The sequence below is a fragment of the Nilaparvata lugens genome, chromosome 8 (assembly GCF_014356525.2).
Source record: "Nilaparvata lugens isolate BPH chromosome 8, ASM1435652v1, whole genome shotgun sequence".
In the NCBI taxonomy this organism is placed as follows: domain Eukaryota; kingdom Metazoa; phylum Arthropoda; class Insecta; order Hemiptera; family Delphacidae; genus Nilaparvata; species Nilaparvata lugens.
The window spans coordinates 32,248,045-32,273,765 of record NC_052511.1 but is presented as its reverse complement, the minus strand read 5'-3'; the positions used below and the strand labels follow the sequence as shown (position 1 = coordinate 32,273,765).

At 33.4% G+C, this 25,721-nt stretch overlaps 1 protein-coding gene and 1 long non-coding RNA gene across 2 annotated transcripts; one reads left to right on the top strand and one right to left on the bottom strand.

Moving 5' to 3' along the window:
• Positions 1-835: 835 nt before the first annotated feature.
• Positions 836-3,647, top strand: LOC120352705. Its single transcript, XR_005572039.1, has 2 exons — positions 836-1,255; positions 3,092-3,647. It is a non-coding gene; the product is annotated as an uncharacterized LOC120352705 (long non-coding RNA).
• Positions 3,648-6,658: 3,011 nt separating this feature from the next.
• LOC120348720 lies at positions 6,659-25,416 on the bottom strand. The gene is made up of 6 exons (XM_039435124.1): positions 25,244-25,416; positions 11,461-11,685; positions 10,663-11,029; positions 9,673-9,870; positions 8,926-9,133; positions 6,659-7,254 (listed from the first exon to the last, which is right to left on the bottom strand). The coding sequence occupies exons 2-6, from the start codon at positions 11,646-11,648 to the stop codon at positions 6,659-6,661; spliced, it is 1,557 nt and encodes a 518-aa protein (XP_039291058.1). The 5' UTR covers positions 11,649-11,685; positions 25,244-25,416.
• Positions 25,417-25,721: the final 305 nt, after the last annotated feature.

The following is a 25,721-nucleotide window of genomic DNA, read 5'->3' as shown; positions in this document are numbered from 1 at the left end:
GTTTAAATTTGGCATATATATGTTCTGTTGGCCCTCTAGAGGAGCACTAAGAACGGATTTTGAAAAATGTCTAATTATACGCTCAAAATCTGCGTATTCTCATCTTTTTCTAGAACTAATTGGCAAAAAATGTTCAAATTTGGTACACAGGCTCAGCTGAGGTATAAAAATGCGGTTTTGGAAGAGTTTTAAAGTTCCGCCCAAGATCGGCGATTTTAGAGCGTTTTTCCTCCGTTTTCTAGGCCTTCTCAAGAACTTATTGACAGATCATGTTCAAATTTGATACAAAAGTTTAGCAAGGGTCTGGAAACCATGTCTTAAGAGGACTTTAGAATTACGCCAAAGATATGACTGAAATTAAGGTTTAAGAGCGTTTAATAAAATGTTACATAGGCTCAACTGAGATACGGTATAAAAATGTTGTATTAGAATGATTTGAAACAAATGCCTGAATTCCGCCCAAGATTGGCGGTTTTAGAGGGTTTTCCAGATTTCGATACGGAATTTCAAGAAAAAATGAATGGCGAAAACTGCATATCTATATCTCAAACCGTTTCGAAGATATTCACATTATTAATCAATAGGTACTATTCAAAGGTGAAAGGAAAGAAAAACTTATGAGAACGGCTTAGTATCTCATAAAAAATGTGATTTCAAGGTGGGTGTCATTGGGGATCTTACTCAAATTGAAAATACTAGGTATGACTGGAAAATACTTGACTATGACTTCAAAAATCTGGTCCGCAATCTTGGATCCGACATAATAATAATAAACTTTATTGCCAAAAACGGGGTGGTACAAGTTATTCGCTCCGCAAACAATCTGTTCGCTTGACAATCTGTGCGCACTAGTAGATAAAGGTCACGTGATGGCATTTTGTGCGCACGATACTTTGAGTGACGTCATCGACTGTAGCGCTACCTACTGCTTTAATATTTATTATTACCAGCTTCGTCTCTCTAATAATTCTTACTATCTAATCTCTGTGATCTAATCATATAGCAAGATTTTGACGGCATTGAATAATTTTCTAACCTAAACTAATATTCTCATTTTTGATTAGTTTAGAATTTGAAAATTAAATCTAAAATACCTAATTCTATTTTCTGTACAGTTTTCTCAGACTTTATTGATAGGAATACGCTTTTCCGAGATTATTTTACCAATTTATTGACAAGAATAAGTTAATCTTAAATCATTTGAGCATCAGCTACAGTAATAATAAGCTAGCAACCAACATTTCCTTGTTTAACTGTAAGTGAAATTTTGGTATTATTATGGAAATGAGTTAATTGTTCTTTTTAAATACATTGATAGCTAGAAGATTTTTTACTTGTAACTTATTATAAGTAATAATAATGTTTTATCCTTGTAACCTGGGCTAAATTCTAGCCGGTCAGAAACCGCTGTTGTCTCATTTATTAAAGATATCCAGTTAATTTTTTTAATGAAAGAGGAGGAGAAAATGAAGTCAACTATCCTATTTTGATACAACTTAATTAAATTTTAATATTAGAAGTAGCTGTTTCAAAACTTACCTTATTTTGAAGGAACGACGATTCCAAACTTTATTGATCTCAGTTGGTAAATCTTATTATTGCAATTCACGTTAAGTTAATTAAAGTTTTAATGAAAAAATACTTTTATTCAATTGCAGTTTAAATGATAATGATGAATTCTAGGTTAGAACTAGCATAATTACAAAGTTGGTAATCATCACCTAACAGTGTACCTATGCAGAAAGATTCAAAGACTCTTCTCACAACGGTAAAGGAAAGGTTAGGTTTTTCTTATAAATGGCAATATGTTGATATTTTTCATGTGACTTTTTACCCGTATTATCGGATGGGCACGTTAATTGTTGGTCCCGGCTGAAGTATGACAGTCGTTAGGCCCATTGACGGCTTAAATTATATATTCAGGCGTTGGGACCTTCCCTCAAGGGACTACCCAACTACAAAAGCCATACGAATTTACTTTTACATTACAAGGTAAAAGGAAATGTTAGGAGGTTAGGTTTTTGCTTATAAATGCTAATATGTTGATATTTATCAAAATGTCTAATCACAGTGATTAGTATTCGTGATCACAAAAAACTATTAATGGTAGCTTTAATGCATGATGGGCGGGCATACGGTGCTGCGTAGGGTCAACATAGTGGCAATACACATTCTTGCCATGATAGTAACTTCAATTTTCGAAATCATAGCTGCCTAATTATTCAACAGAGAAAATAGATTTCTTCATGAAATCATTGGATTCAATATTACATGAATTATAAATTATTTGTACTGTATTCAAAAGTTATTCAAGTAATAGAATTGTAATTGATATTGAAAGTCGCCGTTACTCAAGGTTAGTTTTGAAACAGCTAGCCTATTTCTAAAAATTGAATTGTATCAAAATAGGCTACCGCGTACCGCGCTTTATTTTTTCCTTCTCTTCCACCTAAAAAAATTGAGTCTATATTTTCAATAACAACTGAGATAACAGCGGTAGCTCCTCGGCTAGAATTTTGCCTAACTGTCTCTCATGGTTGCCAATGGTAGGCCTATTTATTGACCAAATTGCCTCTGTCGCGCCAATTGTCAATTTCGGGGCAACATCTGTACGTTTTGTTGAGCCAACTAGCCTATGTTTGGCCACTGTGCCTAGTTATCTAACACTTCACCCTAGTACACAGCTTGTATTAGGACTAATAAACTACCAGTAGCCTTTTTTAGACACTACTACTGGCGCGGTGGTCTAGAAGAACCCATACGTTTTTTCTTAAATAACATTTAAGAATTTTTTTCAAACATTGATGATCATCTTAAACTTTGTAGTGTTTTAAATAGTTTTACGATAACTGGAAAGTAAATTTATCAATATTAGAAAAGTACAATTGTTAATATTTCTTGTATATTTTTGTCAATGACCAATTTTGGGAGAAAAATCTGGCGTTTTCTTAGTCTGTAGGAAATAAATCTTAAATAATATAAAAGTTGTTAAACTCAAGGTCCTCACTTAGAAACAATGAAAAATAATTAATAAGAATAATATATTCCTTGTATTCACACCAAGTGAGCGCTGCACTGTCGCTGTTTACAGGCGGAGGGTTGGTGTGTGGCTCCTTAGCATCGGGACTGAAGCGGCGGATGCTCTACTTTTTTCGCCCTATATTCAAAAAGTTAGATCTTCCATTTTTGGTTCTCTTTTTTCCAAATTTTCCATTTTTCTTTCAATTTCTTTTTCTCGTTTGCTTTAATTTATAAAATTAATTGTTTTATTTATAAAAATATTTCTTGTATTTGGTAATAAATTAATTATCATAAACCCCTGATTGCTGTCGGATAAAATTCTCAATAAAGCGTTCTTCATCAAAATCAACCCAAACTTTCACTTAAGTATATATATTTTATTTTTTAAATTTTAATTTACGTATTATATTTTGTCAATTACCTACCGTATATAAAATTGATTTATTTTCTCCATATTAGAATGATGTAATACATAATTATTATGAAATGAATATGGTTTGCTTTATGCGACTCCCCCCGCACACGGACCTGTCATCCAAGCGGGGAGCCTATTCATATGTATTTATTTTATGTAAATTTCATAGTATTTTAAATGAATAAATACATTTGATTTGATTTTGACGATATATTGCGTATTTTATTCACCTACTGGAATTTTGATTATGTAGGCTACTGCGATATGCTAATTTCTGTTGCTGAACAAAATACACATTGATCACTACATGGAATTGTCACTTTATCATTACATAACCATATTTACAATTATATATTGTAAATAACTATTAAAATCATATTTATATAAAATGATATCATATCATTATGTTGTTGGTTATCCATCTTATTTCCACTATAATTATGATGAAGAAAATATTTTAATGTTGAGACATAATGATATTACTATCGTATTCATAAAACTTTAAAGTTAAAAAACCCTCACATTCTTTGATGTGGCGACGTCCGTTTCATGCTGGTATTGCACATTTTCAAGCCAAACAGAAACTCAGGAGTCTCTGAGTAACAATTCTGCTGCAATACCAGCACGAAACGGACGTCACCACATCAAAGAATGTGATTGGTTTTTTTTTACTTTAAAGTTCTATGAAATACGATAGTAATATCATTATGGTTCAACATTAAAATATTTTCTTCATCACTCATATCTTCAAAAATATTATAGCATGATTAACTTTACTTTAAGCAAGGATTTAAATAGCCACAGATCACAAACTTATTGTAGACAGACTACTTAAATTCATTTTATTGTTATAACATTACAAAAATGCACAACACAGTCAAATACAAACAAGTAAAGTAAATAACAGCATTAGCTAAACAAATAATATCATATATTCATTAACAATTCATTCTTATTAATATCGTGAAACGTCAACAAGTAAAGCTTTCATATTTCTCTCAAAACAGACAATATCACAATTTCTTGAAACATTTGGTACCGTAACTTATTGAAGAGCCTAATTTATAAGTCCATTTAATGTATAATAATAATTAAACTGATTAACTCATATTGAGCCGGTTTCCGAGCTCTGGCACAGAATACAAAATATTGTATTCTGTGGCTCGGGATTTAGCTGAGTTCTAGACTTAAAACAGCTGAAGTCGAAAAATTGGCTTTCCGAAACGGGGCCTATTCATAGTCATAGTCAGTTTTAAATCAAATTTCAAAAAACTAGAAAATTTAACACAACATAAAATGAAGAGAAAAAAGTGTAAAACCCTTGTGTTGATGCATGCCTAGTATAATGAGTATGATCAGAGCTATTAACTGTAATACAAGACAGGTTTTCCTTATAAAAGATGTTCAAACGCATAAACATCAGGCAAAGTCAATATTTTCAATTGCTTAAAAAGTGGATGCCTGGCTATGAACATGGGAAATCATCCTTACAGCTATTTTCTGCAAAATTAACAACCTCTTTAAATTATATTATAGGCTACACTAGCTGGCCAGGCGAACTTCGTAACGCCAAATAGTTTAATGCATCTCATGACAAACTTTATCTGGATACACACCTTAGGAGGCGCGATGCGGCATTTTATTTATATAGATAATTTTGCACTGCAAAATTACTTAAATAGGAAATAAGCTCGAATTTCGAGAAAATGTGATTATTCAATTCCAAACTGTTGGCAACTGTAGATTCTATTAAATCATTCACTATGAAGAGATAACAGTCCTCGTGTGTCACCAGCTGGCTCCGATCTTTGAATCGTACACTTGAGATGCGCGTGAACACTAGCGTCAGGTGATCAATTTTCATAACGGCAAGGAAAGTTGTGTGAGTGCGCCACATCAAATCTTTTTGTTTTTAGTCGGGGCGTTTATAGTGGGTTCCACGTTATATTGGCAGTGTAGGAAGATAGGAGAAAAGGGTTGCCAGATCTCAGCCTTGCCACCCAAACAGCTGATACTGGTATATCTGATGAATTTAACTGTTAATTATTGTTCAAAATAGTTATTTTATTTGCCAAGAAAAAATATTTTTTTAAGATGTAATAATAAATATTCATGATTGAGATAAAATATTTTGTCAATTAGGTAGTTGAATTTCTACATTGTTGATAAACGATGTGGCAACATCGCAATGCGTGAAAGAGATAGCGCCATCTGTTTTGTTGAACGATAGACAAGGATAGCAACACCATTGCAAATCACACACTGCCATTATAACGTGGACCTCACTATAGCATGAAATACATGGGCGGTTATGGAGCAGCACACACTCTTGTCTACTATCTACTGACGGCTGCTGTATGACGCAATGATTATAACAGGTGATTTTTATTTCTGTGTGTGGCCAGCTTACAAATCTTCTACCATACAGATTACATGTAGACTTTGAAGGACCGTAGGAAAGAGTCCAGAAGTCGGATTATAAATTTGATAGGCCATAAACCTGGTCCTGAACATAACGAATACAACTATAAAAATCATCAAATTCGGTGCACACATAAAAAAGTTATTGAATCTCAAAATTTGAGGCTCGATTATCATTTATATAGCACATTATACAGAGTGGGTGAAAAGTCCGAGAACGGCTTAATATCTTATACACAAAGGTAATTTGACTGTGGGTGTGATTGTGGATCCTACTCATATTGAAAATACTACTTTACTATGATTTCAAAAATCTGGTCCGCCATATTTTTTTAAAGGAAGGTGATCATGCAATATATGATTTCAAGACGGAATTTCAAGAAAAAAAATTGCGAAAACCGCATATCGACATCTCAAACCGTTTCAAAGATATTCACATTATTAATTAATAATATTCAAAGCAGAAAGGGAAGAAAGAGTATAGGAACCAATCACACCCACCGTCAAATCACATTTTTTGTGTATGAGATGTTAAGCCGTTCTCGGACTTTTCACACAGCCTGTATTATATACTTTACATTTCGATAATTATTTTTCCTTGATGACTCTTAGGCTCAACTCACACTTACGCGATTCAGGCCGAGAAGAGACTCGTTTTGTTTTCAAATGGTGACAATCGCGGAGACTGGAATCGACTGGTCTGAGTGTCACCATTTAGAAACACATGCTCTCGACTAGAGTCGAGACTCTTCTCGACCTGACTCGCCTAAGTGTGAGTTGAGCCTACCTGCTTATTGCTGCTTAATGAAAATTTAAGTACACCCTCTGATAATGTGTACAATGTACGTTGCATAGTGGGCAACGGGGCTGCCCGTTCATGTGCAATAGATTTTGTTCGGCACATTCCTCGCACATGCAAATGTGCCCACACGGAAGAGCAATGTGCGTACATTCATTGTTCAAACAAATCACGCAATTGCTCAACCGTGGTGCTGCATGTGGCTGCTGCTGGGCCTCGATGGGACGCTGCAGGACTCGCTGCTGTCTTCTTCGGCGGCGTCGGGCAGGTGGCCTTACATTTTCTGCTGCCACCACCACCTCCTCTCCTGCCACTGGCAACATCCACTCAATTATCTCCTCGTCAACGACGACCGCTTCCTGGAGGCCATTGTGCTGTTGGACAAATCCCCGTTCTATCAGGTTGTCAGCACAATGGCTCACCGTCGTCAGGAAATTTATTAGTGTGATTTCCTGGCGCGTTAATCGCCGCAGCGCCATCCTGATTGTATCAGAGTTGGCGTTGTTGTCACTTCGAGCCCTACGCACACGTTGCGGGTCGTCTCTGTCTAAACGTTGTAGATCATCAAATGATGATCTTTCAACTTCTCTCAATTTTCCTGAAAAAAAAACAAGAACCGTTTGTTTTTCGGTAACTCTTCAAATTTATATTTTTAATATGTAAATATTTCCTATTCTAGTTATAATAATGTGAAATATATCTTCTATGTTCAGTTTTGAAGCATCTAAATTTGAAAATCTCCTTTGTGAAAATACTTGAGGACTGGAAATTTTGTGAATTGAAGAACTACAAGACCTAACCTATTTCAGACTACAGTATGTGCTATCTACATTTGGGAGAGGAATAGCACAAGGTTACTTTATTTTTTCCTCTCCCTATCATTTTGATAATGTGCTTGTTGTATGAATGACTAAAAAATCAATAAATAATCACTTATATAATAACCTGAGCTCCAAAACAACATCTTAGCCCACTTAAACTAATATGGTGGCATATTTTATGGAGAGGACTTCTTGGTAGGCTAATCCACTGGTATGACAAATGTCACAACCATTTTCTAAAATATTTCGGATATTCATCAATGGCCAATAGGAATGTGAAAAAGTAACCCCCGTAGAATGTATTCTGAATAGGAAGGTAGACATATAAATAAAGTTCAACAATTTTTAATTTTACTCATTCATTATGTGTGATAGAGTTAATTTCATATCATGACAGCCAGTAGGCTTGATATGTTGGAAGTAAAATACCTATCTTATAATGCAATTTTAATGTATCATTGCAGCTACTTACGTTTAAAACTCCACACATCCAGGTTGACTCCGAATGCAGCCAATATCCTAGCGTGGAAGCTCTCGAGGTGATTATTAGTCCTCCGAGGTGCCTGGAAGGTTGAGAGGCTCTCCACGCCAATCACCCCCACCCAATACCTGAATAAATCAATAAAAGAGATTATTCCCACCTCCAAGAATAAAATTACAGAGAAACTTTGTGATCTGTTATTTTAAATTATTAGTTTCCAGTATTCTGTAAGCTGTGTTGAAAAGTCAATATTGAATGCATTGAAAAGTCAAGAAAAGTGGTTCAGGTTGCATTTATTGTATTAGATATTGATTATTGCATTAATCATATAATTAAATTAACAATCCAGCTCTTTTGTCATTTTGTAATGATACAGTCCAACAATCCCTTTTCTTATGCTCTTTCAATGTTATCCTGTTACATTCTCAGAAAGGTCAAAGGAATAAGTCAATTCCTTAGCCAACGAACTCGATCTTAATTCAGATCGTCATTCAGAATGATGAAAGCAATAGAACGTAATTATCGAACAAAACGAACAACGACTCGAGGCTCTGGTCATCAGTTTGATAACTCACTATGTTGTTCGAATAGACAATAGGCTGCAGCAACGCCTAATAAAACAGAAACTAAAAAATACTTTAGGACTAACATTATTTAGACTTGAATGTTTCATAAAAGAGAATAATATTTAACTTGTTTTAATAATGTTTTAAGAACATTTTTTTATAGATTGCCGTGCTACAGTACCAATTTTATCCAAAAGGTTTGATAGTTTTCACCCATCACCTAAAGAAAAGCTATCGGTTCCTTTCAGCAATATCTTGACAGAAATTATGAATGGGTTCACTGTTTCTGAATAAGAATAAGTTTCTGGATTCGATTTTATATAGAGAGAATTTGTAACATCACAAGATTCATAGAGAAAAATAGAATGGAATGTTATATACCGGTAGAGTATGTTATATACGATGGTCGAGGAGTCCCTCATCAACATAATTGTTTATGGCATTCAAGCCATCAACTATGCCATATGGGGGGACCCGGTCATCAAGGGGAGGTCCTTGATGGGGCGGAAGGTGCGGGAGCGCCATAAGCATTTTCACAACTCTTTTCGCATCAAAATTGTTGTGAATAACGTTGGTCAGGCCCTCGGCTACAACGTGCCTCCAAATTGCCTGAAAAGAGTTGAATATAACGTGCGTTTTTAAAAGTGTACATAGGCTAACATTAAAAATGACATGGGATCAGAATGTAACAACTCTTCGCTATTTCTAATAATCCGAGTACATACTCATTTTACTTTCCATCACAAACTGTTAGTTGATAATTATTTTTTTAAATTATTTTCGACGACACTATAGTCTAGTTTTTTGAATAACAGTTATTAAAAAGTGGTACTCACATGTGGAATACTTTCGGATTTTCACTGACTATTATCGAAAAATTAAACACCTTATTGGACTTTTTACTTATTGAAATGCAATCTGTATAAAACCGGGCTTATTCATTTCTCGCCAACAGACAAATAATTGTGATATGTGTTTTTTGCAATAATTACCGTACTTCAGATAACTAACTTATTATATTATTGATTGTTCTAGTATCGTTTGCTTACACTAGAAGAATGTCTAGAACCGGCCCTGACCGGCTGTGTGCGGCACCACCCTTCATAATTACTGGAAACAATAATTTATAAAATATACTCAGCACTTACTTGCGTATAGTGGAACCAGCAACCCTGGTGACGTGCGTCGGGGAAAATGTTCCTTACAGAATTCACCAGCCCAATCTCAAAGTCGGTGGTGATTGATTGGATCTCCCACGTCAGCAATTGATTCTTCGTGTATGTCAGTATTCTCCTATAACTGTCCTCCGTCTTCCTCTTCATGAAGAAGAACGCCACAGGAACAGCCTGCAAAAGATAAGCAAGTCACTAACTTTCAATGGCATATTGGCATTTGGCATAATGGCATTTAATATAGTATCATGAGAAAACATATAATTTATTTTATTTAATCCAAAAAGTTCTAGAGAGTTGGTATTCTAAATTCAAAATGTAAGGGAAATGTAAATGTGGCAGGGGTAGAGAGTAAATATGAAACCACTTCATACAAATTCTTGAACTCATCAGCATCACAAGCACTGAAAAAATGTAGCCAATATTTAGTTTAAATCTGACAGTCTCCGCCAATCTACTAATCTATAGTGAGGTCCACGTTATAATGACAGTGGATAAAGATAGAAGAATAACGTTGCCTATTCTCTGCCTCAATTAATTATATATCTACATAGTCAAAAACATAATTGGCATCGTTGTGGAGCTAGAAAAGGATAGTACTACTACCTGCTTTGTCGAATGATAGACGAGGGTAGCAACACCAAAGTTGAACAAATACTGTCATTATAACGTGGACCACACTATAAAATGTTTTGATTTCCACTTACTTTATTATATAGTACTTTGTTGAGGAAAATAAAGTATTTTTGCGTACTTTATCTTGCTTACAAAGTATAAAGTACAAGACCTCCAAATAAAGTACAACACTTTATAATATAGTACGGGTGGCAACCCTAGTCATATCAATGCCACTCTCTGGTATGATAGGTTCAATATTATATTTATTTATGTAGATTATACTCTAGTATAATTAAATTAAGAAATGCGTGATTGAAAATTTTACTACAAAAAGATAATTTTACTTACTATATCCATGTACATAACATGTACAGAGAAAAATTGTTGCACCCCCTGTGGTCGCCTGGGGACAGTCTTAAACGTGGCGTCCATAAGGATGTGAGACGCCTCCGCTGGATGCCTCCTTAAATGTTGTAGTGTTCTTTGGCTGACGAAGCCCTCGGCCAACGTCTCCCCGTCCGCACCCCTTATTGGCTCGTTGAGGAAAAACTCTGTGTTTGCAGTCGTGAGTCGTAAACCCTCACGACCCACTTGGCTAAGTTCTTCCCTCAACTCCTCCAGGGTGCGGGGAATGGCCGGCTCGGCTGTTCCTCTTGCCCTCTTCATCGCCCTTCTGGCTTCCACTGCTGATAAGGTGTGCATGGTTTCCGGGTCTCTGAAAATTTGAATTCGGATCTCAATTGAACCAAATATATATATACATCAATATGCAGACAGTTCATTATGATAAACTTGATTATAAAAATAAAATAAAAACTATTCTGCAGTCTACCAAAACATTTCGATTCCATACCATCACTATATTCTACAAATGGAAAATTCATTGCAAATATCTAACTCTATTGGAAATTAACCTTGCCTTATTTTCAACTTTCAATACATTCTCCGAACACATATGCAGGCAAGGATGCTATGAAGAGATTCTACCATTAGAATCGTTTAGAAACATTACGGTACAATAACATAGAATTTCTTTTTCAGCAATGTTTTATCAGTGAGTTGAACAGCCAGATATTGCCCATAAATTGAGCTTTTTGCATTTTTTCTTGAAAAAGTGATGAACCATTATTTCAACTATGAGCTCACCTCACTGCTTCTTCATTCAATATATTGGCAAGTGACAAGTTTGCCTCTTCTTGCGCCCGCTCCTTCAACTTCGCCATCATAACCAGTTTTCCAGCTTTGCTGGCGTTCGGTTGATGGTTGTGGTAGGGACTGTTGTGTGTTGGGTGAATGGGAGCCCCCTCCTCCAGCCCCATCGTCGCTCTGGCCATACACAACCTCTTTGTCTTTTCTGTGCACTTCAATATTCTGAAACATGTAATTCAACAGATTGTTCTACTCAATTTTATCTTACTGACATTAAGTAATAACACCCTGTATTTATTATGAGCTGAGAAAAGCTTATTATTGAAAAAGCTGAGAATACACAGACTTTGGGCGTATCTTTGAAAAAACCCCGTTCTTAGTGCGCCTTTAGAAGGCCAAATGAACATGCATGCCAAATTTGAACGTATTTGGTCTAGTAGATATTTAGTTCTGCTGATGTTGAATGAGTGAGTGAATGAATCATTGCCTTTTCGTTTCTATACATATATAGATGTTAAGAAGTTGATAAAATTTGAAATCAATAATAAAAGCAGGCTATTACCATATATTACCACGAACTTTTTCCGTGTAGTAGTAATATCCTTGGCCATCGCCGAAAACAACACTTCCACGTCTGTTGCCGGGTAGACAAATTGACGGCACTGGAGCTGCTACTGGTGCCGCATCATCATCATCATGGTGAGGGAGCACTGCTTCATCCACTTCTGCCATTTCTGAGACAGATTTTATCAGATGCATTGCTATGTTTCATTGTTATATCTACTGTATCATATTCAAAAGAAATGGAATACAATAATCTGCACTATTATACTCGTGATAGGAGATATAAGATTATGATTTAACATACCGTAGACCAGACAATAATTGCTCTAAGAAGGGTAGCGGAGGGAAAAGTTTGGAAGACAATTGTTGAACATGCAGTTCTATTTAGGAAAGGTAGTAAGGATGTAGTAAGGTAGTAATAATGTAGGATATGAGATTTTAGCGATGTTAATTCTATTTTGACGTATGATATAATATCATCATATTAAAGTAGTCATGTGATAAATTATTCAAAAAGCAACATCATTAATAAAATAAATTAACAAGTTAGTTTTAGGAGAAAAGCTCAATGAACAGATTAAGAAAATGTAAAATGTGAATGTGTGGAACTGATAAAAGTTTTATTAATACCAAAGTTTTTAATACCAAACAAAATTCGTGAGAATGTGATTGATGATCTACCTAGAATCTACCTGGCTTTCCGAGATGGGGCGTAGTCGTAGTTCACGTTTAATTTGATTTCGAAAAACTTGGAAATTTAAAACAAAATATAATAAAGAGAAAATAGTGTAAGGTTTTAGCTATTTTGAATTGCTTAGGAATGGTTTAATTCATCAAGGAATTAAGATTACCATGAAAACTTCGCCCCGTTTCGGAAAGCCAGTTTTCTGACAACAGCTGTAGGTAGTCTAGAACTTGGCTAAATCCCGAGCTGGAAAACTGGACCTTTGTCACCAACCTATGACAGCTTCACGATCTACAATGATGTCCCAATAACGAAATTTTGAGATAACCCTACTTGTTGTTATAACTGTGTAATCCGTATTCAGGCAACTATAAACTGAGTTGGCATAATTCACCTTCAATTAATTGTTGAATTTCTTACAAGCTAAGGCCCTGTTGTACAAAATCTTTCTACATTCTAACCTTGATCAAATGAAATGAGAATCAATCCAAAATACTTTAATAAATATTGTAATTGATTCACGAGACATCCAATTACGGTTACAATTTAACAGGCTTTTGTGCAAACCGAGTATATTATGATGTACGTTATAATAAGATTAATTTTCAATGTTTGTCGTGAACTACACAATCCATATGATTGTACCGTAGGCCTACTCAAAAAATAACTGAGTAATAATCAAGAATATTTTTATAGAAATGTCACTATACCGTAGCTTGATCATATTTTTATGCGATATATCTTTGAAATAAATAACTTACCGATGGTTGTAGCAAATACTGTATGTGATTTACTAAACACAAATAAAAATAATCTTGTAAGTTCACCTTTCACGAAAGCTTCACCAAAACCATTCAGCACGAAACTAGAAATGGCGAATTTGGAGAGAATTTGGCGCGAATCTACAAGTCAGCGAGTCTATAGAAATTTGAAATTAATGGAAATATTGAAATTTAGAATAAATAAATCTTGAATTATGATTTACAATATTCAAATTTTAAATTTAAAATATTTGAAATTAAACCTTATTTATAAGGCCAATTCCTACCACTGACCTTGACAGCTAGAAGCCGACCAACAGCAACCGACAATGCCCGAACTGAAACAACCGCGAGAATGCAAATCACTTTGCTCTACAAACAGGTGGTTTCTGATTTAATGGAATTTATTATCAATGACAAAAACTTGTGGAACAATTACTTGAATTTGGTGCAATTTCACAATTTTTTTTTGTAAATCAACAACTTTTCTCATCGCTAGGAACTTGTGATTGGCATCAAATTATAGAGAATTCTATACTGTAGCCTACATGCTCAGTTGACTCAAATAGTTCATCTTCAACCATTTTTCTTTATCTTCATCGAGGAACTATGGAGAACGTGAAAATTAAAAAAAATATGTATATTTTCATGATTATTTGAAACAAGCGAATAAACTGAAAAAGTCAACTTTTTGTATTTAGGATGTCCAATATTCCAGAATTATTGCACAGAAAAATTACCGTATATGACATGATTTTCATCACAAAATGTAATCTGATTTGAAAAATGATATTAATATAATAATTGTGACCGTCATATATTAGTTTTATTAGTGCCAGTTAAAATTTAATCGTGATTAATTTCACGCGAACCAATCAGAGAAGGTCTTATAAAAAAGGCCTTCTCTGTTTGGTTCCTCTAAAATTAATCACGGCTTAAAATTAAACCGGCTTTTGTGCAACCAGGCCTCTAAAAATGTCTTCACGCGCTGTAAAGATTTATCAAACAATATAGTCCCAGGTGCCATACATTTCTCTCTTTTTCCAATGACGTTCCAGCCGTGGAAAAGTGACTTATGTAACCTACAGCCCCCAACTAGATGTCATTTAGAAGCTACGGAAATTTTCTAAAGAATGGAAAGTGGAATTTCGTACCAGAAAAATGTATGTTTCAATTTTGTGTAGTTATAATAATTATTATGTTAGTCATGAAAAGAGTAGGCTACCTTTAAATGAGATGAATCTCTCGAATATATTATAGTTTGGTAACCACTTTAGTGGTAGAATAGATCAGATAGGCCTAGGTCTGACTCAATAACAATCGATATAATAGACCAATCAATCAAATGAGGGGTTAGTGAAAAATTGAATGAATGTCACTCAATTTTCATAAAGCTCGATTTCAGCGCTATCTTGTAGCCATTGATAAAAGCAATGTATTATGCTATTCACAAGCATTTAATTAAAACAAGCCACCGCCGTGAAGCTGGCCCTAACATATCGAACCCAAAATTTGAAACATATGCCAATATTTAGGGCTTCCAGAATATCCAAGTTTCAAATTTTGGGCTCAACGGGAAATGGGGTTCATAAGGATTCATATATTGATGGGCCAGCTTCACGGTCAGCCCGCGACCATCACCGATCTTTAAGATGAAGGTGTAATTCGATAGAGCTAATTTAGGGCTTTCATTCTATACCGTTTCCATAATTTGGGCTCAATAGTTACGCTGTCGGCGGAGGAAAAACGTTGTAGCCCATAGGTGGGGGTTGGGGGGGTTAAAAAATATTGTGTCATACAATATTCAAAATCTCATCTTTATATTTCCAATATTACAATATTTCAATCAAATAAATTTAAGGAGCAAATTTAAATAAATTATAAAAAAATTCAAATAAATTTTTTTATTTGTAATATTGGATGAATTTGAAAGTGTGAAACACTAATAAAAATGATAATTCTATTCGTCATTCATTATAATAGATTTTTGATTTCTGCTTGATTGAAGTCAAGAACTATGAAGCTAAATTCAATCTATTGCTGCTTTATAGTATCTGAACTATTACTCTGATAAAACCGTATCCAAATTGAATATAATAGCCCGGCAACTTGCCTGCACGGCCGACGAATCATTTGCCTTGGCGCGAAAGTTTGGCCAATTGCGAAGAGCGCCGCCAATGCTAGTCGAAGTGGGAAATTTGAATCGAACTATCGGCGCGCGACATTTTTGGAGCTGTAGATCATAAAAATACTAACGAATTCTTTCGAAGAAAATTTTGATGATTTCTCACTACACTATCGATAAAATGAAATATTAACGATTTCGCTGAAAACTGACAAACATAATTTATCTTCTGAACATTCAGTAAGCAATCAAAATCTTTCCAGATACCACAATCTTTCCTAGACATTGATTGGGTTTTGATGTTCTTGAAAATTTCAACCATGGCTATAGTATATTTCGCACCTAGGGCCGAAAATGAGACTTTTCCGGCTCGAAATCGGTTTTCAAGTCCGAGGACTAGAAAAGATTGAGAGCCGGAAAAACATTTTTGCCCGTGGTGCGAACGCTATTTTTCGCCACACACAAAAATATACAATATATATGAGAATAATTGCTCATTAAGCACTTCAGAAAGCAAAAGTGGAAGGTCATAGCTCTAGCAAATCTGAGGTAATCTGAATATCAGGAAATTGTCCAAGTATTTTTATTTTTTATTCTTATTTGTCGAAATAACCTAAAAGATTATGTTCAATTATGTGGGAGGTTGAGTGTATACTTTTTTATTCTTTCATATTACAATGAGATGATATTAAAGGTGATGGTTTCTTGATCCATTCCGAGCTGCTTTGTATAAACACACTTTTTTATGTATTTGAACACAACATGCAGTCGATTATTAAGTAAATATTAAAAACTTTTACTTACTGACTGGAGTACTTTCAATCGTCTAGCGATCATTTTCAACAATCTTGTTAGATGATATTATTGAATAATAAACACAAATAATTATAGAAAGTTTTTTGATCAGCTGTTTTAGCACACTTGAAATTTGGCCAATTGCGAAGAGCGCCGCCAATGCTAGTCGAAGTGGGAAATTTGAATCGAACTATCGGCGCGCGACATTTTTTGAGCTGTAGATCATAAAAATACTAACGAATTCTTTCGAAGAAAATTTTGATGATTTCTCACTACACTATCGATAAAATGAAATATTAACGATTTCGCTGAAAACTGACAAACATAATTTATCTTCTGAACATTCAGTAAGCAATCAAAATCTTTCCAGATACCACAATCTTTCCTAGACATTGATTGGGTTTTGATGTTCTTGAAAATTTCAACCATGGCTATAGTATATTTCGCACCTAGGGCCGAAAATGAGACTTTTCCGGCTCGAAATCGGTTTTCAAGTCCGAGGACTAGAAAAGATTAAGAGCCGGAAAAACATTTTTGCCCATGGTGAGAACATTATTTTTCGCCACACACAAAAATAAACAATATATATATATATATATATATATATGAGAATAATTGCTTATTAAGCACTTCAGAAAGCAAAAGTGGAAGGTCATAGCTCTAGCAAATCTGAGGTAATCTGAATATCAGGAAATTGTCCAAGTATTTTTATTTTTTATTCTGATTTGTCTAAATAACCTAAAAGATTATGTTCAATTATGTAAGAGGTTGAGTTTATACTTTTTTATTCTTCCAAATGACAATAAGATGATATTATTATAAATGTTTCTATTCTTGAATTATAAACACAAATAATGAAAAGTTTTTTGATCAGCTGTTTTAGCACACTTGAAATTTGGCCAATCTGAATGTCAACGTCAACAATGCTTGTTGTCGTTGACTTCGGAAGTTCAGGTTAAAAGTTCTATCCTACTCTGAAAATCGAATTTGAATAGTTTATAATATATATCTTATCTGTATTCTATTCATCCAAATAAAATGATAGTATATTATTGCAGAATACTTTATTCAATTCTAGAAGCATAAACTGATACCGTTTCATAAAGTATTTGTAAAAATGTTCAGCACCATGGATATTGCCCAAGTACCTAGTTCCAAAATTATTCACCAGGTCACGTGATAAACGCAGTACTATGACGTTAGATTCTATTATACTCTGAAAATTGAATTTGAATAGTTCATTATATGTTATTTGTATTTCATTAATCCAAATAGAATGATAGGATCTTATTGCAAAATACTTTATTCAATTGTAGAAGCATAAACTTATTCAGTTTCATGAACTATTTTCTAGACACGTTCACATCAAATCAGAATCATTTGACTTCAAGGTTATTTTACAGCCCTAGGGCCGTAAAAATTTTACCGGCCTGGTCAGAAAACAATCACTTTCGGCCTCCATATGACGCACGAAAACCAGCTCATAACATCCAAGTGGGGCGAAATAGTATATTTCGCACCTAGGGCCGAAAATGAGACTTTTCCGGCTCGAAATCGGTTTTCAAGTCCGAGGCCGTAGGCCGAGGACTAGAAAAGATTAAGAGCCGGAAAAACATTTTTGCCCATGGTGAGAACATTATTTTTCGCCACACACAAAAATAAACAATATATATATATATATATATATATATATAATATATATATATATATATATATATATATATATATATATGAGAATAATTGTTTATTAGGCACTTCCGAAAGCAAAACAGGAAGGTCATAGCTCTAGCAAATCTGAGGTAATCCGAATATCAGGAAATTGTCCAAGTATTTTTATTTTTTATTCTGATTTGTCTAAATAACCTAAAAGATTATGTTCAATTATGTAAGAGGTTGAGTTTATACTTTTTATTCTTCCAAATGACAATAAGATGATATTATTATAAATGTTTCTATTCTTGAATTATAAACACAAATAATGAAAAGTTTTTTGATCAGCTGTTTTAGCACACTTGAAATTTAGCCAATCTGAATGTCAACGTCAACAATGCTTGTTGTCGTTGACTTCGGAAGTTTAGGTTAGAAGTTCTATCCTACTCTGAAAATCTAATTTGAATAGTTTATAATATATATAATAATATCTGTATTTTATTCATCCAAATAAAATGATAGTATCTTATTGCAGAATACTTATTCAATTCTAGAAGCATAAACTGATTCCGTTTCATAAACCATTTTGTAAACACGTTCACATCAAATCAGAATCAGCTGACTTCAAGGTTATTTTACAGCCCCAGGGCCGTAAAACTTTTACCGGCCTGGTCAGAAAACAATCATTTTCGGCCTCCATATGACGCACGAAAACCAGCTCATTACATCCAAGTGGGGCGAAAAATTTTTTTCACGCTCCCGTCGCATTTCACACTATTGTGCCCAGGGGATTATATACTGAATTAATTACTACCATAATTTATTTATTTATTTATTCATATACAAATACGATTAAGGTAAAAACAACAGACATTCACCCCAAACTGTTCTAAACCTCAATTATTGGAATACACAGTCTAAAGGTTATGTAAATGATAAGTTAATTCACACACTATTTTGAGTACAAAGAAATGTATCTACTACAATTTTGAATTTTACGTTGTTATTTAAAGCACAAATGAACACAAATAGAATTATAGGTATCTTGTAAAGTAAAAAATAGAATAGATTACATTTTATAAACAGATTGTATAATGTCTTCGTTAATAACAATGTTATTAATTGATATTTTTATTAGAATGTTTCTTAAATTCAGTATGAAAACCAACACACACGATGAGCTGACTACGATGCGGACTTTGTGACATGTTTTGTTGTCTGAAATAGAAAGCAACAGAATAAATTAGTATACGTTTTTTTTATAACGGACACAAAATATATGACAAGATTATGGTACAATTTTTTTCAATAAACGATTTATCATTTATGTGCTAAAATAGTTCAACAAATCAAATCTTTATTTATTTGTCCCAAAAACATAATTACAATGAAAAATTAGAGAAAAATTCCATACACGATACAAAATGAAAAATGAATAAATACCATCAAAAAGAATAAGATATTTATGAATGAATTGAATATATAAATGGATGAATTAAAGTATAATGAATAAATATATTACAACTGAAGTCCCTGCAAGATTCAAAAAAGCTGAGCGCAGAGGCCGATGGTTCAATGATTGAATAACAATAAAGATGATAATGGGATAACATGAAACTTGCATTTGCTATCAAACATTTATTGAGAAAATCGGGAAGAGAAACAGGGAGTGAGGAAGGGAACATAAATAGCAGAGAAAAAGCATAAGGGAAAGTAAAGAAAAGTTGAAAATTACATAAAAATCATTAGAAGTCTTTATATTAAGATAGGAGGAAATTTCTCTAGATGAAAGCTACTATTAGTCCAGTCAATATAGATATAAAAAAGGGGATGTGCTTGCAATGTATATTGTAGTTATAATTTTTGAATGTATTACTCGGATACATGAGAAAAGTCCAGAATCACTTTTTTAGGCAAAATTTCCTTGTGCTAAATACAGAGTGGCCCAGAAACATCCTATTTTCGGTTCATTATCCAGTTTTCAGCTATTTCCGCAAATCTAGCAATCAGACAGAAAAATTTATTTTTGTATCAAAGTGAGAACAATGCAGTTGGTGATGATGGTTGAAGCTAAAAATTAGGTGTTTTTCACAATACAAAGGACATTGTTGTCAGATGTGTAGCTGGAAGAGATAGAGCACTCTACCTGGTCTTAAATTGTAGAGCTCAAAAATATGCCCACAGGGATTTTGAATTATACATCTAAATGGTAACAATCTGAATATTTTGTTGAAAACTGAAATTAATCAAAATTGATTTTTTCTTTAAATTCCACAATTTTTTGAAAAATCATAACCCAGTACTTATTGAAGATAGAGAGTTCAGTAAAATCTCATTTTATTCAGAATTTTATAATCGAAAAAAAGGAAAGATCAAATTTTTTGTCTGATTACCGGATTTGGCGGAAATAGATGAAAACTGGAAAGTGAACCGGAAATACAAGGTGTTTGGGCCACTTTGTATCTTACACAAGGAGATTTTCCATGAAAAAATTGGTTCTGGACTTCACTCATGTAGCCAAATAATATATAAAAGAATCAGAACTACAATATAAATTGCAGGCACCAATGTATGGACTGTAAGGCTGCAAGCACCAATGTAAGGCTGGACTAAAATTGAATTATTCAAGACACTACATGTATTGATTTCGGATACTAGTTTCCTATCAAATTTACTGGTGATAAAATGGCCAGATCTTATCAATTCTACAAATTGATAAAACAGTATCTGCAATTTGAAATTTAGATAATTGATTTAGATGTATCAATATATCTAAATCAATTATCTAAATTTCAAATTGCAGATACTGTTTTATCAATTTGTAGAATTGATAAGATCTGGCCATTTTATCACCAGTGAATTTGATAGGTGCCTGACAGTTAAAAAATCCAGCCCACTAAAGCAACTCTCACTTGGATAGAGTCTGGGGTTTCCTAATGTAGCTCTAATATGGTGTTTTTGAATCACAAAAAGGTTTTCCAAGTGGTTTGAGTAGGTTCCATCCCAAATTTTTATCTAATATCGATATTCAAGACATTACTCACCGTTGAACAACTTTGTCTTTTGGAAAGCTTTCTCGGTTACTCAGCAGTAATGAGGGGGCAGATATTACTGGCACTTTGCGTTTCTGAAAAAGAAAACCCTATTAAACACGACAGTATAAGATACGTACAAGTAATACAGGAAAACATAATTACTAAATAAATTATAAGCATATTATTAAAAAAATTAAACAAAATAAAAAGTGCAATAATGAATCCTTCCTCTATAAGGTATTTTCTAATAATAACACCTATTTCATCTTCTAAACAAACACAATTTATTGAATGTGAACATCATCTTTGAATCTATTCTCAATCTTCATGATATTTGGATTGATGATCACTGATAATAGTCGATTAGGATTCTAGGCGGCTACACGATGTAGATTGACCTTTCAATGAATTCTTGTTGATCATCTCTGATCTGAAATGGTCAAATGTTCATAACATTGATAACCTATTCCAAGAATGGCCATTCCATTTATGAGTTAAAAATGTATTGTCTCACTGGACTAGCTACACACAAGTCGATTGTGGACGTTCAATGAAAGTTCGTTCGAATTTTGACCGCACAACCGTACCTTTCAGAAACATAAATTCCATAACGATTATAATCGTGATCGTGCATATTTCAAAATTCGCATAAGCTGTTTGGCATCTGGTTGCTATGTGGTAGTGAAGCCGATGGAACGCTAGACGTTCAAACAAAATCAGCTTTTTACACACATCGATGTTGGACGCACGATAAAAAACCGAACGTCCAATTTTGTGGCGCAATGAAATAAATGGGTGATTACAAACACATCAATCAACGATTTTTACCGTACGGACGCCGTGTAGCAGTCGTCTCTTGTCTGGAATATATACTCCTATATATTCCAATATCACCTATATTGGAATTTGGACGTTCAATTTTTTATCGTAGGACCAAAATCGATGTGTGTGAATCTAGCCTAAAGCCCCGCACACACATCAATTTTTGTTCGTACAATATTTTTCTGTCCTTAAGAATTCTATTAGATTAAACAGATGATGTTTGTCAAGTTCCGTTTAATCTGATAGAATTCTTAAGGACGGCAAATATCGTACGAACAAAAATCGATGTGTGTGCAGGGCTTTAGATGGTCTACTTCTATTTTTTTGTTCAATCGAAGCTGACAAAACGAATTCTCACTGAGTATGTACTGTAAATATAACCTACTGATTTATTGAAGACACTGGGGCTGATGAAGCTCCCAATTAAAAGTGATATAAAACTGTGTAAATTAGCAATAATCAATAAATAATAATCTATAGAATTATCTATAAAAGTTTGTGACATAAGACACAGGAGATAACATTATTAGGTACCATGCTTTGAAGATCATTTCAGTAATATTGAAATTGAAACTTTTCAGTTATCTAGTCAATACTTTCTGCAATGAAGTTATCAATCCGATCTCTCTAACCAACATAGATGCGTAAAATCAACAGCATATAGTTGTTGTGTGTTTGAATTAGAATTATTAGAATATGGCATTGTCTGTAACTATGATCAGTTGAATGGTAATAAAATTATATTTATTTATTTAGAACATGCTATGTTGCGTATGGTAGAACATAGTTTAAGAACAGGCGCTTTTATTTCAATTTTTTTCTTACAATTTACACTTATTGAAAAATTCTACATATTTTTGTAAAAGAAACCCTGCTCTAAGAAATCAGCATTGCTTGCCACACCTCATTCATTCTTGTTCATTTCATACCGTATATTAAAGTAAAATCATCTTTATTCACTTCATTTTACAAAGCATAAACAATAATAAAAATATCAAATGCACTCCTCATTAGGCTAGGCCTGCGTCGAGAAGGAATAATTAGTCTGGAAATAATTTAAAAAATTTCCTATATTGAATCAATATGTTGAAAAATAGTTTTATGAAATAGAGAAATGATGATGTAAAGAGAGAACATGATGTCAACTGCATGCTTGCTCTCTTCGAGCGCATGGTAGTAGTTTAGTTTATCCTTATTTTCAGCATCGAATAATCAAGTTTATGGATAAAACCAAATTACAAAGTATTATAATTTGAGTGATAAACACATTGATCGTGGACATTGGTTCCGCTTTGCACTATTGCTAATGCTGTCATACAGTCCTCATCTAATTCCAAAAAACAACTGTCATAATAAAAAAAATTAGTTATTTGTTTGGATTCACCAACATTGACTTTCTGGGCCCTGTTGCATGATAAAATACAAGCTAATGTTCTGGTTATTTCCTATTCTAATAGCCAACTGACTACTAATATTATTGGGTTTTATTTTCACATGCAATAGCCCCCTAGTGGGGCGTAAATAAAATGCAGATATTCGTGAAGCTGTAATAGATCAAGTAGAAGATATTGCAAAAATACAAATGTATTACATAATTGGTAGGCCTATTGAAAGTAATTAGTAACTTTACTATAGCAAAAACTGAAAATTATCAAGACCTGATAGGTTGATATTGAAGAAACTGACCTGATACTTGATAAATTGTTCACCAGACATACATCAGTTTCAACCAGCAGCAAGTTTCAACAAGATATCAGTGAGCATGTGCTACATTATCTGAAAAGAGAAAATTTCGAAATTAAATAATAATGTACAATATTATTATTAATAATAATCTTTCTTAGAGCGTCTCTCGTTACACGTTGCCTAGGCATCCATGAATGGATCGTATCCTAAATACATAGGGTATAACAATGAATAGTCATAATTGAATAAATATCAATAGTCTCAAATAGCAAAGGTTAAATCTATTGGTGGGGGAAGGGCGGTGTTTACCAAAATGTGTCCTCGATGCTATCAAAATACCAAATTTTGTATGTATGCTGAAGATAGAAGTTTGTGCATAGTAGACAATATATTAAATTCTCTAAAAACTCAATGAAAAGATTCAGCATTAATTTTAGAAAAATTGTTTGAGTAGATTAGATTTGATAGGTTGATACTGAAAAAAAACAGACCTGATACTAGATATTATATTGTTCACCAGCCATACATTAGTTTCATCAAGAGGTCAGTGAGCATGCGCCGTATTATCGATAAAAATGAAACTTCCAATTATTAAAAAATTAAATAATAATGTACATTAATAATAATCTTTCTAAGAGCGCTTCTCGTTTCACAAAGTAAATGCCCATGCATTCACGGATGGATCGTGTCCAAAATACATATTACAATAACATAGTCTGATACAAAAACAATAAATCTATTGGTGGGAAGGGGGAGTTTCCAAAATGAGTCCTTGATAACAAATTTTGTATGTATGCCAATGATATAAGTTTGTGCATAGGAGACAAAAATTTTAATTCTCTGAAAACTTAATGTAAAGATTCAGTATTGATTTTAAAAATTTGAGTAGGAAAAATAAACGATCACTAAATTATGATCAAACCAAATTTCTACATTTCACTTCAGTTGTAATAGAAATGTATAACTTAGTTCCTATATAAATAAGAAATATCATATGATATTCCATTACTCATTTTATTGCTAGTTACTAAAGAATTAAGAAATATTAATTGAAGGAAGTCTTAATAATATGTTGCATTCGTGGATAGTAGGTCTTTAATAAAGCGATTTATTTATTGCTAGCCAATTGTAGCCAACTTCTATGGATTTTGAGATTTGGATTTAATCAATATCCTACATGAAACCGTTAGATATTATTTATTTATTAGGTTAGCTTAAATAATACAAAGATCGGGAAAGAAAAAAAAGTTTGGGCTATTGCCCAAAACTTTTTCAACTTCCTAATTTAGTTCCAAATTGTCTAAATATTATTGTAGAATCTCATGTTTGCCCAATAATTAACAAGTATACATAGTTTATGTCTATTTATGATGTAGTATGGTACTTTGATAGGACAACTTGAATTGTTAAATTATAATAATGAATGAGAAAGTAAGTAGCAAATGACATGAAAAACTAAAAGAGTAGCTAAAGAGTATTCTTTCAAGTAGGTAGGCTATGTGTTTTTCAACAAAGTATTTCTAATGGACAGATTAACATAATTGTGGAAAATAATTATATAATAAATTTTATCATCTAATACAACTTCTCATTTATTTATAATGCTTATTCATTTATTTATTTATTTATTTTATAACAAAAAATTGTAATTGCCTACCTAGTATTTTAGTGATACAAAATTGTACCATTTCAGCTTTTAACATAGATAAGCTTAACACTTTTCTACTTGAGAAATTGCTATTTACTTTCCTAAAGTGAATCTGCAGTAATGTTGCAGTAAATTAAATTTACTTGCATTAATAATGTAATATTGTAAATTTATAACTTGAACTTAACCTCTAAATCGATACCGTTTTTGCCTCTAAAAATAACCTATAAGTATAAACACCATACGACATGCGTATAAATGGTCTAGTTTTTGTTGCCAATGCCATTGTGATAAATTAAAGAGTCGCATAGTTCTGATGATAACATTCCGTTAGAGGGCAGGTAGAGCGCCTACGTCACTAAACTACTAAATTTTGCGCACAACTGCAAGCGCGCACAGATTGCGATGCGAACAACTGTTAGTGCGCACAGATTGCGATGCGAACAATTGTTAGGGAGAATAAGTACTTTAGTCCCGTGATGCACAC

Excerpts from the sequence above, each read along its gene's own strand:
- LOC120348720 (XM_039435124.1), bottom strand. The coding sequence starts at position 11,648 with ATGGCCAGAGCGACGATGGGGCTGGAGGAGGGGGCTCCCATTCACCCA. Across the intron at positions 11,030-11,460 it reads TTGAATGAAGAAGCAGTGAG|AGACCCGGAAACCATGCACA; the intron begins GTGAGCTCATAG and ends TCAAATTTTCAG. Across the intron at positions 9,134-9,672 it reads GCTGGTTCCACTATACGCAA|GCAATTTGGAGGCACGTTGT; the intron begins GTAAGTGCTGAG and ends AACTCTTTTCAG.